This window comes from Amphiura filiformis, chromosome 13, assembly GCF_039555335.1.
Source record: "Amphiura filiformis chromosome 13, Afil_fr2py, whole genome shotgun sequence".
In the NCBI taxonomy this organism is placed as follows: domain Eukaryota; kingdom Metazoa; phylum Echinodermata; class Ophiuroidea; order Amphilepidida; family Amphiuridae; genus Amphiura; species Amphiura filiformis.
Window position 1 is genome coordinate 29,054,026 of NC_092640.1, and position 15,660 is coordinate 29,069,685.

The following is a 15,660-nucleotide window of genomic DNA, read 5'->3' on the forward strand; positions in this document are numbered from 1 at the left end:
CGTCATTGGTGCAGCATTTGCGAGTAAAGACTTTCCAGTTGACTGCCCGAAACTTCCAGAGTGTCGGGTTTACAACCGCAAGCAATTGCAGGAATTCTTCAAGACTTCGGCTGATATTGACCTGCTCGTAGCGCTTCTTCAACACGTGGATCTGCTTCACAAGTGTGGACGAGACAAGTATATCGTCCCTGGGAAGTTACCTGAAGCACTCGACAAAGTGTGTTGGAGAAAGGAAGATGAATTCAAAGAATACCATGGTCGACGACTTGAGTGTAGACAAGAAGTTGATATGTTTGCGCCTGATGTTTTTCCATGTATTCAGACTCGCGTTATGGAAGAGTTGAAGATGATAGATGAACCCACTGCTATTTCGCGTTCCACAGTGAAGTTTGCATCAGACTCTGTAGAAGGCATGATACAACTTTCGCACGACAAACGCGCCATCAACATTGCTTGTCGTTGCAGAGGAGAACAAGATCGAGGAGCTTGTCAAGCTCTTCTAGATATGGTAACGCGATTGGCTAAGACAGAAATAATCAAGAGATCTCCAGGAACGCAGACGGAGATGTTTTACTTGAGTCCTCGATCCCTGTACGCGCACGACGACCTCGAAGATGTATGGTATTACAGTGAAGATGAACTAATGCAAGCTGAAATGGATGGTCATGATACAGTCAAGCATAGGGCTACAGGAAATACCGACATGATTAGTTCCATCCTTTGTATTGGTTATGACTCGTTGTTTCTGCAGGTCTTTAGAGCGGATTGTAGTATACAATGGGTACCTCACACTGTCAAGAAGGACCTGTACCGATATCTCGATGTCCAAACCTCAAGAAGGAATGACTACCGTTCTTTAGCAGATATACTTGGGATTTCAACAGCTAAAGTTATTGAGAAGAATGCCTCAGGCTCTGCAACAGATTCTATTGTCACCCGTTTTTGCAACAGAGAAGGCACAAAGATGAGTCTTGGTTTGTTTCATGGTATCCTGTCGCATCCTGGTCTTGTGGATAGCATAGAAGCGTTGAAGATATTGGATGATCTTCTATCAGAGAAGGGCATTGAGGTTGGTCAATAGACAATCTTCGTTACTTAGGGATTCAATCGTGTTTCACCGTTGTTCATCACCGATTAACAACGATGCGTCTGCGTCGTCTGCCGAGCAAAGTAAACCACGCAGACGCGCCGGACGCGAGTTGTTAATCGGTGATGAACAACGGTGAAACACGATTGAATCCCTTTCAACAACGAAAACAAGCTAAAGATGTCTAATTCACATGATTCTTTAATTCGGAATGTCCGTTTGTTATTGCCACTCAACCGTGTATTAAAATACAAGAGAATATGTTGATCTCAATATATTTTTCAAGTGCAATCTGGGATTATATGACATCAATCTAGATGATTATGTAGTTTTTAATGGTATTAACAAAGACCGTCCCACCACCAGATTTTCCTCTGATCCTTTGTTGCTGGTAAATCAGCTTTCTAAAACTGAGTGCCACAAGATGGGCTTTTTTCAGCGTATGGTGCCCATTTGGAACCAGCTCCCTAGTATTATCAGATCTACAAATTCTGTTGCTTCATTTAAGCACCAAGTTTTGGAGTTTTACCAGTCCAAATTTGCTCGCACCTTTGATGCAACTTCTGTTTGCACTTGGACCTCTTTTGTAATTGTCCAAATTGCAGGCAAATGTAACTTAACCTGCATTTCCCCCTCTAATTTATTTTTTTTTTTTTTTCTTTTTTGGTTTTGGTGGGGCGTTCTTAGAGGTGCCTGGCACCTGTTCGCTCCAGCCATTCACTGGACTTTTAAAACAAATGTTCCTTTCATAATATTGTGTAATTTTGATGTAACTTATGTGCAATATTATATATTTCTTGTAATTCTGTGCCAGTGATAAAGTGTAATAAATAAATAAATAAAAATAAATAAATAAGAAGATCGATGATTTCTCTGTTAATATCATCTGCAATGTAACTAAAGAATAAAGAGGTAATGTTTAACCGCTAACTCCAACATAAGAGAGTTCATGTTTACGCGTAAATTCCAGGCATTTTTACGAATTTTACGCGCTCTTGCGTAACGCGTACGCGTAACCTTGCGTTCGCGTATACGCTACTGGACTGTGGATTCATCACGGATTAACAACGGTTAGCTCCTGTACAAAGGTATAGGAAGAGTTGTTGAATTAGGGATTCAATCATGTTTCACCGTTGTTCATCACCGTTTAACAACGATGCGGCCGCGTCGTCTGAGTGGTTTACTTCGCGAGGGCAGCTTTAGCTGCCCGAGCGAAGTAAACCACGCAGACGCGCCGGACGCGAGTTGTTAAACGGTGATGAACAATGTTGAAACATGATTGAATCACTTTCAACAACGAAAAGAAGCTAAAGATTGTATAATTCACATGATTATTTCATGAGGAATGTTAGTTAATCATTGCCCTCAGCCTTACAAAACTTCGATGATTTCTCTGTTGATATCGGCAATAAAACTACAGAATAAAACTGCATTTAGCCGCTGCCTGAAAAAATATTGAATTCAACTTGTAAAGCTTGAATACGCACACATGTTCCAGGCATGACGAATTTTACGTGCTCTAGCGTAACGCGTAGTCTCGCTCGCGTTCGCGTATACGCTACATTAAAAGTGTGGATTCATCATGGATTAACAACGGTTGGCTCCTGTACAAAGGTATAGGAAGAGTTGTTGAATGCACTATCAACTTTAAGCCACAATGTATGATATCCATCAAATTTTAATTTTGGTATTCTTCACTCAAAATACTGAAATAATAGTTGTCTGGAAAGTTTATGTACATCTTAAACCGATATAACAAGTTTAAGTGATATAAACCCCACTGGCTCTTTTGGCTGTTTATCGTGGAGTTGTATGGGGGACGTAATGTTTGAATATCACTTTATGTCAACATTGATCTGTTGAACTGACAAACGAAAACACAACGATTTTGGTTTAAGATGGGACATGCATGTATAAACATTATTAACAATAACAATATTATAAGATCGTACATTTAGGCTTTACGAGCGTAAAGCATGGACTTTCTCTTTCGTGCTTGATCGCATTATAAAATAAATTGATTAGCTAGTAAAAAGTTAAATAATCCTTAAAATCATTCCGGAAAGAGAAAATTCATACCCAGAAGTTAGTTTTATTATACAATACACCTTCCTTGGATAAATTACGTCATTGTCCATGGTGCAATGTAAACCGTCCGTTTAATATCGACGCTCTCACAATAGTGTGATGTGCCCTGAGTAATTTAATTTGATTATCTTTGTTTACAATTAAAATCTATTTCATGAGATATTTTAGGGATTCCCCTCTCAGCAAATTGAATGGATAGCTGGGAATTCCCCTTTTCAGTGTGTTGCACAATTAGAAAGTCCCCTGAGATTGTAAAGTGAAAATGATGTCATGGAATTCCCTAAGGAAGTGATGTAATGAGAAAGGTTAATTAAGGCTTGGGATTTCCCAGTGCTTGATATATAAGAAAATGTAAACACAATTCTTCACAGTTTATAGTGTTGATCTGGGCTAGCTAGCTAATATGCTTACAGTCCAATTCCTTTAAAGAAAGGAAATTGCGAACCAGAAATAGTTTATGTAGTCAAAGTACTACTGCCTGCCAGTGTTGTCGGAGAAGATCTACAATACGTCAAAGAGCGTACTTCTTCCAAGAAAGGAATATATATTCTTCTGTCGACTTGCTGAAGTCTGGTTTATGCATAGATTATCTAAATATGATAATCTATGGTTTTTTGATTCAACGCAACTGTCAATATAAGTGGGGACAAGTGCATCGCAGTCCTGCTTCCTGAAGATATTGTGTGAAAGGTGGAAATATCACCAATTTTGGAGAAAGCAGTGCAAGGAGTTAATTTTGGAGAAAGCAGTGCAAGGAGTTAAGTTTGGAGAAAGCCGCGCAAGGATTTAGGCGTTTGGAGAACGGCGCAAGGAGATAACAGTTTGGAGAAAGCAACGCCATTTTTGTGTGAATATTTTATTGCAAGGATATTTATCAATGCAAGTGTACAAAGGACTTCGCTGATTTTCGCAGGGCAAGAGAATAAGGATATACATCAGCCGTCCAGAACATTGTAAGAACTCTTTATGATCTCCAAGAAGAAGAATGCTGGCTAAGTACTAAATAGTTAAAGAGTGATTATATTTGATTATTGTGTATGTGCATTTGTTGTCATATATTGTACCAATCATAACTTGCTTTCAATTAAAGACTTAGATTTTGTTAGCTTAATCAAACAGTGTATTTGTGTTGTGTATTCGTGTGAGTTCGGGTAAAAGGTGATTTTGGTCTTGAGTCAGTACGACTCGTAACAATAGTGTCATTATGACGGTTCATTACGACGTTAATAAGCAAAATATCTATTTTCTTATTTTTAACAGATATCACAGAAGAGTGAAAACATCATACCAACCGGTAGGTATACAATAAATAAATCTAACCGCAATATCAATGTTTTGGTAACAATACTGGACAACTGTTATGATGTATATATAATAATAAAATATATTTTTGAACTAGTTGATATTTTATAATTAAAAATTACGGTCAGTTCATAACTATGAAATGCAGGAGGGCGTTGTTAAATTTCAACTACACTACTACAGAGCATAGAATAACACTTACTAACAGTAGCGTGTTGACTTATGAACAGGTCACATAAATGAATTTGGATCTTTGGTATTTGTTTAGAATTTCCGCAGATTAATTTGTTTTAAACGATACAGTCATTAGAGGTAAATGAAAAAATATATCACTTTGTTGTACCTTAAAAGAGGATTTCGTGATCCTAGCATCCTCTGTTTTCAGTAGATATCCACGAAAAAAGCTTATTCCCAAAATTTCAGTTGATTCCAATTTTGCGTTTGCGAGTTATCTTTCATTATGTGTATTACACTGCTCCATAGGCCACTGTTGTAATTTCGTTCTGGAAGACCAGAACGAAATTCAAATTTGACAATATTTTGGCTAAACGAATCAATCTGCAAGAAATATTTGAGAAAAGTGGGGGCGGGGGGGGTGAGGCTGTGTATCACGAAATGCCATTTTAAGTGAGCAATATCAATGCACGAGCCGTTTTCTTTTATATACAGAACAATATTCGACACACGGTGTCAATGGAAATTCATTGTGATAAAAAATTATAATAAAGTTTCAGATGCCAAAATCAATTGCCACAAAATCCTTTAGTTAACCGAAAAACCCCCATCTGCACAAAAAATGACCTGGCCTACTGGACAAATAAAACGACGCATGCATTTGTTAATTCAACTACAACATATTCATTATCAACCTGTAACTCATAACCGAATTAATAGTCAGGATGAAATACTACGAGCTTGCAACGGAATAGCGCGTCTCATGCATTAATATTTAATGCCATGCATGGGCGCACATCGAACATTTACGTACCTAAGAAAAGAACTTATAGAGTAATCATGGTAATGGCTAGGTCGATTTAATTACAGGAGAATTGTTTTTTGAACTACTAATTAGGAATTTTGGCCTTGATTTGTGGAGTTTAAGCTTTTGGATACTTCTTTAAACATCTTCATAACGTTCGGGGTCGTATATTGTTCCGTAAAAAATAAAACGGCGTGTGTATTGATATTTTATTATTTGAACAACAGCAAAATCATATCTAGACATTAACCGCTAATTCATTGTACACTTATTCATCATCATCAGCCGTTTTCAGCCCACTGCAGGACGAAAGCCTCCCCAAGTTGGCACCAAAGATTCCTGTCATTTGCTTTTGCCATCCACCTGATCCCTATGAAACTTGTTATCTATCCCTCCATCTGACTTTCTGTCTGCCTTGGTGTCTTGAGCCCAGCCAAGGCCTCCATTCTGTGACATTCTTTGTCCATCTATTATCTGTTGATCTTGCAAGATGGCCAGCCCAATGCCACTTCTTCATCTTTATTGTGTGGATTATGTCTGTAACTTCTGTTTGGCTCCTGATCCATGCCACTATTTTCCTGTCCCTTTTGGTGAAGCCCAGCATACATCTTTCCATGCTATGCTGTGCAGTTTTCAGTTTTTGCTCCATCCTTTTAGTAAGTGACCATGTTTCAGCTCCATAGGTCATGGCTGGTAGTACACATTGGTTGAAAACCTTTATTCGTTTCAGACAAGTTGGCATCTTACTTCTCATGATGTCATTGAGCTTACCAAATGCACACCAACCAGCCTTTTTATTTCATCCATGTGATTGTGAGTCATGTTGATTAGTTGTCCTAAGTACACATATTGGTCCACCTTTTCTATTTCTGTGTTCCCTACCATGACCAGCTGTTCTGTGGCGAACTGGTTGAACATGACTTTTGTTTTTTTTCATGTTTATCTTTAGTCCCACTTGGTTGCTTCTCTGTTTCAGATCATTGATCATTTTTCTTAGGTCTTTAGCATTGTCTGTTATTATGACTATATCATCTGCGAAGTGAAGGTGACTCAGGTTGTCTCCGTTTATACTGATGCCCTTACTTTCCCAGTCTAGGTGACGTATAATTTCTTGAAGTGCCGCATTAAACAGTTTAGGTGAAATGGTATCACCTTGTCGCACCCCTCGTTGGATAGATATCTTGTCACTGTCCTTGTGGAGGCGGATTGTTGAAGTGTCCTTGCTGTAGATAGTATCTATTATCTGGATGTATCCAGGATGGACGCCTTGTTGTTTGAGGGCTGTGATGACTGCCTGGATCTCAATGCTATCAAACACTTTTTCGTAGTCAATGAATCCAAGGCACAGTGGCTGTCTATATTCACCCATCTTTTCAACAATTTGGTTGATGACATGAAGGTGATCCATGGTTGAATAACTGCTCCGAAACTGCTCCTTGGTTGATTAAAGTCAAGGATGTTGGTAATCCGATTTGTAAGAACTTTGGTGAAACGTGTTTGAGATTTGAATGTGTTTTAGAGTAAGCTGATTGGTCTGTAGTTCTTCAAGTCTTTGATGTCGCCTTTCTTGTGGATGAGAATTATAAGGGCATTATTCCAACTGTCCGGTGTCTGGTTAGTCTGGATACATAGTGTGAATAGCTTTGCAAGCTCTGCCTTTACTGCGCAGCCTCCATCCTTGAGAATGTCGACTAGCACTCCATCTTCTCCTGGTGCTTTACCTCTTTTCATGTCATTGAGACATTTGTCAACTTCATCCTCTCCAATTGGTGGTATATTCTCTTCTGCACTTTCAACGTCTATAATTGGTGGACTTTGCTGGAGTAGAGATCTTGGTAGAACTCTTCTACACGCTTGATGACTAGTTCTCTGTCTGAGATTATGTTTCCGTCTTCCCCCTTCAGTGCTATTATTTGAGATTTTCCAGTGGCAAGTCCTTACTTTGTTTTCTTGTAGCTTTTGTTATCTTCAAGAGTTTTCTGAATCATCTTTGTGTTGTGTGCTCGGATTTCATTCGTCAATCGCTTGCTTATGGTTTTGCATAATTCCGTGTACTCGATATGTTGGATTCCAATCGTGTTCTTCATTTCCCGTCTCTTTTTCATCATTTCAAAAGTTTCCTTTGAAATCTTGTCTATCTTCTGTGGGTCTTTTTTTCCTGCTGTCTATCTAGGATTGTGTTTGTAAGTCTCTCACAGACATCATTTACATCTAGGTCTTCTGCTTCATCCTTCAGGTGATCAAACTTGTTTTGCAGCTTCATCTGGAATTCTTCTTTGTTCTGTTGTAGCTTATCCAGATTGACCTGCATCCTTCTTTTTTGCATTAGTTTGTATCTTTCCAATTTCAAGTTGATGGCGATCCTTGCTCTTACTAGCCTGTGATCACTTCCAGTGTTGAAGCGGTTTAGAACTGAGACATCTTTTACATTTTTTGGTTCGCTTGTCAAGATGAAATCGATTTTATTTCGATACAATCTACTTACAAGATTCTTTTTTCTTGAAGAAGGTAATCATAATTTTTAAGTTCTTGCTTTCGATGAATGCTAGAAGCCTGTCTCTCCTTTCATTTCGCTGTCCCACACCATACTTTCCAAGCATGGTTTCATTTGTGTTTGTTTTCTTTCCTACTTTAGCATTAAAGTCTCCCATAATGATTGTGTGATTTGATTGGTCTTGGTTGAGCAGTTCATTAATTTCTTCATAGACTGCATCTACCTCTTCATCCGAGTAACTGGTTGTTGGCAAATACGCTTGAATGATTTTCAAGGTCTGTCTTTTGGAGATTTTGATGATGACTTGTGCTACTCTGTCTGACTGGTTTTTTGTAGCTTACAATATTTGATGCCAAGTCTTTTCGTATTAGGAAGCCGACTCCTCCAGTGCTGCTATTTTCTTTACCCCTTGTCTAAAGCACGTGTCCACTCTTGAGTTCAAGAAGATTTTCCCCGCGACGTCTAACTTCGTATAGGCCTAGGATATCCCATGTGATTTGATCAAGTTCTTTTTCCAACTCATGAAGTTTTGGTTCGCCAAGGAGGGTTCGCACATTATATGTGCAAATAGACAATTCCTTTAGGGAGCCTGTCCTTTCCCAGTGATTCTTAGCACCCTCTACTCTCGCCTCACCATAACCGCTCCCGTGGTCAGGGACTTGAGAGCTGCTGGGGACTGAGGGCCATTTCATACTTTGTGCTGCCATTTTAGTTGGGGGTTGTACCCCTAACTCGTCATGCTGGCCACTGTTGCGGGTTGACGAGTGCTATGTTGATGTTACGTAGCTCGGTCGCTGTTGGTCACCCAGACAGGATCTGGGGGCTATATGGTACTATCACCCGGCAAGGGAATGAGTTGGCTGCTCACCCCTCTGGATTCTCCCGTAGGAGTGGATGTCAGTATGCCTCTGACAACACTTATTGTCAGTTCTTATTGGTTCTTAATGTGAACTAGAGTATTTGCAGATTAAGCAGATTCTTTATTTCTAATATTGCACGGCTGTCGCACATTAATTATACATGTTTCAATTACCACACCATATTTTGTATTATCATTATTGGATCACTGTCTATATCAATACAGATATGAACATTCACCACATTGCCTGGCGTGCAACTCTTCATCAGTGCTGGGATACACTTCGTACCGACATCAAACCAAGTGAGCTTCATCCCACATTCCTGAGCGAGGATGACGAAGAATCGGTCCTGGCTGAAGAAAAAGCGCATGGCGTAAGAAAGGCAACGGAACTACTCCTCAATCGTCTTCTTGAAACTCAAGGTTGGTATTCCGATTTCCTGGAAAGTCTCAAGGTCGCTGGCGCTAATCATCTGGTAGAAATGCTGAAAGAGAACCACGATGACATCGTGGAGACATTGCCAATGGTTAAGATAGTACGAGAGAGATATCTGCAAGCATGGAATGTTGTAATGAAGAACCAATGGATGTTGTTTCGTTCGACAGTAGTTCCAAGTACAGTGTTGCCCCATCTATCGTTTCTCACTGATGAAGACAAAGAAGCAATTCTGGACGTCGAAGAGAAGAAAGAAGAGATCGGGTTATCATCAGCCGCGGATATTCTGCACAATATCGTCAGAGATACCAGTGATCCTAGCTGTTACACGATCCTGATAGCGTGTCTGAGAGAAAATGGGTACGCCGACTTGGCCGACAAGTTGTGTGAAGAACTGAAGAATGTTCTTGATGGACACGATTACAAATTCATTCGAGTACATTCCGAAAATTTATTTCCTTTGTAAAATCATTGCATTAGGACAAATCAAAAACCGACAACTATGAAGAACAACTTTAAGTGATATCATATTTATTGATGTCATCCGCTTGACGTATATTGTACCGAATCGAATTATCGTAAAATAAACATCTTGCAACTTTTACAAACAGGTTAAAAATCCTACAAAAGAATGACAAATTATAAATACATAAATCAGGGGCAAAATATTTACATTAGCTAAGAAGTTATGCAGGTTCTCAGTACGTTAGACGTATATTTAGGGACTGGTATATTTTTCTTTAAAAAGAAACCGCGTTGATTGCAACTATAGAAACCGGCTCCAACCGGACGGAACCGGGCGGAATTGGCGGGCAACCAACGGTCGGGTTTTGAAGCCGTCTCTAACATTTTTACTTTTATTATTTAAGCCGTCATATGCAAGAGATAATTCTTTTTCAATTCTAATAATCTTATTCAAACAATGACTCTCTTCCAAATTATATAAGTAATTTGACAGATTACGATTTGCATATGTCTTACCAAATTTCTTGGATTCTGTTACGGCAGAGTGATTAAAACAATATAAATGAGCGTATTAAACGATAAAGCGCTTGCGGTATCTTTTCCGAACAGAATGTGCATATAAATCGTACAAATGACACATTTTGAAGCAGTTAAATGAAGACAAAAGGCCATTTAACATGAAGGTTGTGCCTTTTAATATAGAAACTATGGTTGACATACAAACGTACGGCAGTGTATAGACAGTAACGATGCAGGGTATAGACAGTAACGCTTACAAATCGCATTACCTATCATGATCAATTTGCCTTTTCTGGTGATTTCGTGTTGCAAGTGTGTACATAAAATTTTTGATTGTCCCTTAATATTATATTTCTCACTATTTCAAGAGGGTGCTTGATACCCCCTTCTTCCCACACAAATATACTTGTCACCTTGGCTTGCTTACCTGCTTATTTTGGGTGGTTTCGAACCATGACAGATCTCCAAATCCTCCTGCCCTGTATCGCAGTTCCCAGGTCAGATGCTTTCAGTCCAGTGTCCTGCTTGTGCACATCTACCTACATGTATGTAAGAGGGTGTCCGATTGATCAGATTGGCGACAGATAGTTCGCTCTTACTCCTGAAGCAATGTCCAATTAAGCGTGTCCTTCTTTCTCTGATCTTCTCTGAGAGTCTTGGAAGGTCTCCATAGAGCTCTTTGTTGCTTTAACATGTGCTCTTTCCAGTTGATGTTGTAGACTACCCTACGCATTCAGGTGTATTAAGCAGCCATTCCGCTCTTTAGATTTAGTTTGGGAGTAATTTTACAACATTTTTTTTTATCTTATCGGTTTCTACGCACCTTTTCTGATCTAGATACGTCGAAGATAATTTCCGAGGGTACACGACCACACTTCTTCACACTAAACTAGTAGGACCTCAACACAGGCTAATCTTAAAATGTTATTGTTTTATCGTAAAGTTAAGGATGCAATTGCGTCAAATAACAAGCAGTTTTAGTTTTATTTTATCGCTTTCTACGCGCCTTTTCTGATCTAGATACGTCGATTAGATATTAATTTGCGAGGGTGAACGATTCCACCTCTTCCTACTAATCTAGTAAGACCTCAACACAGGCTATATACAAAACTTAGTCATCTATATAATACTTATGACTGTTTATAATCTAATGTGAAAAAAGTATTGATGTCAGTCCAATCATAAAATGTTATTACTATTATTGTTTTATCGTAAAGTTAAAGATGCAATTGCGTCAGATAACAAGTTGCTTTAGTGGAAATATATATGTTGCCGAATTTGGATTGAAGGGCTGGTGTACATTTATCTCTTTTTATTTAATCTCTCATTTAACCTGGGATTTTCAACGTAGATGTTGATATTTTATCTGTAAGTAATAATAATTATTACAACATTATGTCTTATTTTATAAAAGCTGCTTTATTTGGAAGACGATAATATAATCAAGTTGTTAAAGACACTTTATCTATATATTATTATGTTAATTTGTTATCTTTTATGAAAGCTATTTTATTTGAAAGACAGTCACAAAAATCTTCAATAGTCATCAAACACGTCACACTTTTCTGACCTGGCGACCTTCTTGTAATGAATAACATAAAATATCTGTATTTAATTGAGTCAAGTGCGGACTTTTTTATGTGAGTAGTTTATAAAAGGCTGGGATGGAAGGAAGCTTACAAAATAGCAATTTCCATGTCAATTCTATTTTGTAGCAAATCGTATCACTTTTGCTTCTTATGGGATTCAAAGTGTTAGTATGAATGAATGGACAAGACGTTGGACTGGTTAAGTTACTTATCCCCTACTACATCTTGCTTCCCTTTGTTAGTGTGTAATGCAGATATTTATCGCAAACAATTATGTAATTTGCCATTTATTGATTTGTTGTAAGCTATTTGCTACAATATAAATAATTATATATATTAAAGGGGCATTGTGGGATTTTACGAAAAAAAGTGCGCCTTAAATTTTGGTTTAAAACATGTACTTATCAGTATTTAAATAGTTACATTAAATTTTGCGTCTTTCGTGCAAAATTCATGATAAAGCTCAGAATACAGTTCATCAATAGCAGATAAATGCGGCGCTCAAAATATGTTTCTTAGCATAAATATTAGAAACAATTACTGCTCGTTTTAGGCTTGATTTTTTTTGCGAAATCTCACAGAGCCCTCTCAGAACCCGACCAATTAACAGACAGATTCAATACGTCTTCGTAATACTTTGTAAATTTAATATATCCGTTTTTTTGTACACTACTTATATTTACTTGAAATAAACTTCTTTGAAGATATCTAAATCTGAAATTGCGAGTTTTACAATATTTTACATGTCGTTCCTTAAAAGTGTGAAGTTTGCTCCAAAGGAATGATGTTGACTCCATTTCCACTCTTCAATTTCATCTTGTCTCAAAGTGGTAATTACGATAGAAGAGAATAAATCATTACAAACAAGTGAAGGACACAAAGACTACTCATAACAATTATAGCGATTCACATCAAAATACGGCATTTAGAAGCCTTCGTTGAAAGATAGTGATCAACATGTGTATGAAAACTTAAAGGAAACTAGACTTAGCTGTGGTCTAAGACCACAAACACAGCCGTTTTGTGACCCCTTAATGACCTTTGACCCCAAAATCTACGAAAACCCCATAGGCATTGGCTTATGTCAATGCATGTGTGCAAATAGTATCACTGTGCCATGTTATTTGTGGCAGAAGGGACATCGTTTTGGACCAGAAGTGACCCCTTAATGACCGTTGACCCAAAATAAAAAAAATACCACGTGTACACTGGGTAACATCAATTCATGTGTGAATATACCGTCACTGTGCTATGTTTTTCTTGGCTGATAAAATTTTTTGAAGGTATTTTGTTTTATACCGGAAGTGACCCCTTAATGACCTTTGACCTCAAATCTGTGTATGATTTATAGACACTGGATAATAGCAATGCATGTGTGCAAGTTGCGTCACCGTCCTATGTAATTTGTGGGAGAAGTAGCATTTTGAAGGTATTTCGTTTTATACCGGAAGTGACCCCTTAATGACCTTTGACCCCAAATAAAAAAATACCACATATACATTAGGTTAACATAATTCATATGTGCACATACCGTCACTCTCCTATGTTTTTCTTAGCTAATAAAAATTTTCGAAGGAATTTTGTTTTTACCGGAAGTGACCCCTTAATGACCTTTGACCTCAAATCTGTGTATGATTTATAGACACTGGGTAATAACAATGAATGTGTGTAAGTGGCGTTACTGTCCTGCGAAATTTGTGGGAGAAGTAGCATTTTGAGTTGAAATCACGTTTTTGACCTCTGTGACCCCTACGTGACCTTTGACCCCAGAGTTCCATGTGACATATAGGGGCATGGTCAATAATAGTTGTGACCAAGTTAGGTCAAAATTGGTGTAAGCATGTCAGTGCTAGAGCAAATGTAATGGTCGACAGAAGAAAGCACTAGACTTAGCTGTGGTCTAAACCACGAACACAGCCGTGTTGTGACCCCTAATGACCTTTGACCCCAAAATATATGCATGGGTGCACGTGGCACCACTTTGCTATGTTACTTGTGGCAGAAGGGGCATTTTGAAGGTTTTCCCCTTAATGACATTTGACCCCAAATAAAAAAATACCACATATGAATTGGATAACCATGTGTGAACATACCGTTACTGTCCTATGTTTTTCTTATCAAATAAAACATTTTGAAGGTTTTTCGTTTTATACAGGAAGTGACCCCTTAATGACCTTTGACCTCAAACAAAAAAATACCACATATACATCAGGTAAACATAATTCATGTGTGCACATACCGTCGCTCTCCTATGTTTTTCTTAGCTTATAAAATGTTTTGAAGGAATTTGGTTTTATACCGGAAGTGACCCCTTAATAATTAATGACCTTTGACCTCAAATCTGTGTATGATTCATAGACACTGGGTAATAACAATGCATGTGTGCAAGTTGCGTCACCGTCCTATGTAATTTGTGGGAGAAGTAGCATTTTGAAGGTATTTCGTTTTAAACCGGAAGTGACCCCTTAATGACATTTGACCCCAAATAAAAAAATACCACATATGAATTGGGTAACCACAATTCATGTGTGAACATACCGTTACTGTCCTATGTTTTTCTTATCAAATAAAACATTTTGAAGGTTTTTCGTTTTATACCGGAAGTGACCTCTTAATGACCTTTGACCTCAAACAAAAAAATACCACATATACATAAGGTAAACATAATTCATGTGTGCACATACCGTCACTCTCCTATGTTTTTCTTAGCTTATAAAATTTTTGAAGGAATTTGGTTTTACACCGGAAGTGACCCCTTAATGACCTTTGACCTCAAATCTGTGTATGATTCATAGACACTGGGTACAAACAATGCATGTGTGCAAGTTGCGTCACCGTCCTATGTAATTTGTGGGAGAAGTAGCATTTTGAAGGTATTTCGTTTTATACCGGAAGTGACCCCTTAATGACCTTTGACCCCAATTAAAAAATACCACATATACATTAGTTAAACATAATTCATGTGTGCACATACCCGTCACTCTCCTATGTTTTTCTTAGCTAATAAAAAAGTTTGAAGGAATTTCGTTTTTACCGGAAGTGACCCCTTAATGACCTTTGACCTCAAATCTGTGTATGATTTATAGACACTGGGTAATAACAATGCATGTGTGCAAGTGGCGTTACTGTCCTGTGAAATTTGTGGGAGAAGTAGCATTTTGAGTTGAAATCACATTTTTGACCCCTGTGACCCCTACGTGACCTTTGGCCCCACGTATTTCATATGACATGTAGGGGGTTATGGTCAGTGATGATAGTGACCAATCTAGGTCAAAATCGATGCATGCATGTAAATGCTAGAGCAAATGTAATGGTCGACAGAAGAAGAAGAAAGAAGATCCTGTAAGAAAAAAGACACAGCCGTGACTAACGTCAACGGCTGTGTAAAGAAGATCCTGTAAGAAAAAAGACACAGCCGTGACTAACGTCAACGGCTGTGTAATCATTCGTTAACAATTAAGGAGACAGTGAACAACATCGCAACACAAGGCGTGTACATTTTGTAAGTCACTTTGATTAATTAGAAATATTCCCCGGAATATTCCCCCAAATATCTCACTGAAAACAGAATTCAGAGGGCACCAGGTCAAATTTCAAACGGTCACAAAGTGATTAGATTGTGATAAAAACTACACCGATACTGCACCAAAAGTATAATGTGACCTATTTGTGATGAACCGTTTTCGAGTTATGAGTAATAAGATTAAATGGCAAGTTTTAGCGGCATATTTGAAAAATTGCGATGAGTTTCTATTAATTAACATAACAATCCATATAGAGATAGATTTCACATAATTATTTAATGTCTATTGATGTCTATTGTCCATGACCATGTGGTCATG

General features: G+C 38.1%; 2 protein-coding genes across 3 annotated transcripts in view; both read left to right on the forward strand.

Moving 5' to 3' along the window:
* The window catches only part of LOC140168202 (death-associated protein kinase 1-like), a 91,548-nt gene extending 79,017 nt beyond the window's left edge, over positions 1-12,531 (forward strand). For both annotated transcript variants that reach the window (XM_072191537.1, XM_072191536.1), the window contains exons 4-6: positions 1-1,069; positions 4,436-4,469; positions 9,035-12,531. The exon at positions 1-1,069 is cut by the window's left edge and continues 68 nt beyond it. In XM_072191537.1, coding sequence (XP_072047638.1) covers positions 1-1,069; positions 4,436-4,469; positions 9,035-9,711 — 1,780 coding nt within the window. In that variant the 3' untranslated portion in view covers positions 9,712-12,531. The remainder of the gene's footprint in view (positions 1,070-4,435; positions 4,470-9,034) is intronic.
* Positions 1-15,660, forward strand: part of LOC140168201 (uncharacterized) — a 95,391-nt gene that overhangs the window by 47,659 nt on the left and 32,072 nt on the right. The gene's annotated exons all lie outside the window — the stretch shown is intronic.